Genomic DNA, 625 nt, shown 5'->3' on the forward strand with positions numbered 1-625 from the left:
GGAGAGGGGGAGGCATTGCCAGCACCAGGAAAGGCAGGAGACACATGGGCACAGGGCTCTGGTGGCACCCAGAACTCAACCTCCATGGGGGTGGCTGGACCCAGATTTCGAGGGTGCAGCCAGGACACTTGGCACAGGTGTCACCATCAGGCCAGCCCTGAGCACAGGCAATGTGGCATGATGCCACCTGGGTCCCCAGCATGCTGGCAGGCATTTGCTGTGCCCACCCCCTGCCCCCTTTTAAAAGCCTCCCATCCCGCTGCTTGGCACCCCCAGTCCTGCCCCTCACCGGGGCCTCAGCCCTCGGCGGGCAGCGGGGGCACGGACGCCAGGGCAGGCAGGAGGTGGGCATAGATGTCAATGCCCCGCAGGAAGACCTGCTCGTTGAGGAACTCATTGTGGTCATGCAGCAGCACCGGGGTGCGGTTCATGGGCGAGAAGCCGGTGGTCATGCAGCAGCCCGGGGGTGCGGTTCAGGGGCGAGAAGCCGATAGCGGGGTGTCCTGCCTGGGGATGGGGGAGATACGGGGTGAGGTCAGGGCAGGGACGGGCACTGCATGTCCCCCAGGCGTGGGGGACCCACGGGTGGGCTGGCGTCGCACTCACTGCTCGGATGTAGCGGCTG

The 625-nt window shown here is 66.4% G+C and overlaps 1 protein-coding gene across 1 annotated transcript in view; it reads right to left on the reverse strand.

The window, feature by feature from the left end:
* Window positions 1-296: 296 nt before the first annotated feature.
* Window positions 297-625, reverse strand: part of ACY1 (aminoacylase 1) — a gene marked incomplete at its 5' end in the record, with an annotated part of 1,187 nt that continues 858 nt past the window's right edge. Inside the window, one exon of the mRNA XM_010163758.2 lies at window positions 297-456. Within this exon, the coding sequence (XP_010162060.2) occupies window positions 297-456 (160 nt within the window). The remainder of the gene's footprint in view (window positions 457-625) is intronic.

Source organism: Antrostomus carolinensis, unplaced genomic scaffold (assembly GCF_000700745.2).
Source record: "Antrostomus carolinensis isolate BGI_N321 unplaced genomic scaffold, ASM70074v2 scaffold36382, whole genome shotgun sequence".
Taxonomy (NCBI): domain Eukaryota; kingdom Metazoa; phylum Chordata; class Aves; order Caprimulgiformes; family Caprimulgidae; genus Antrostomus; species Antrostomus carolinensis.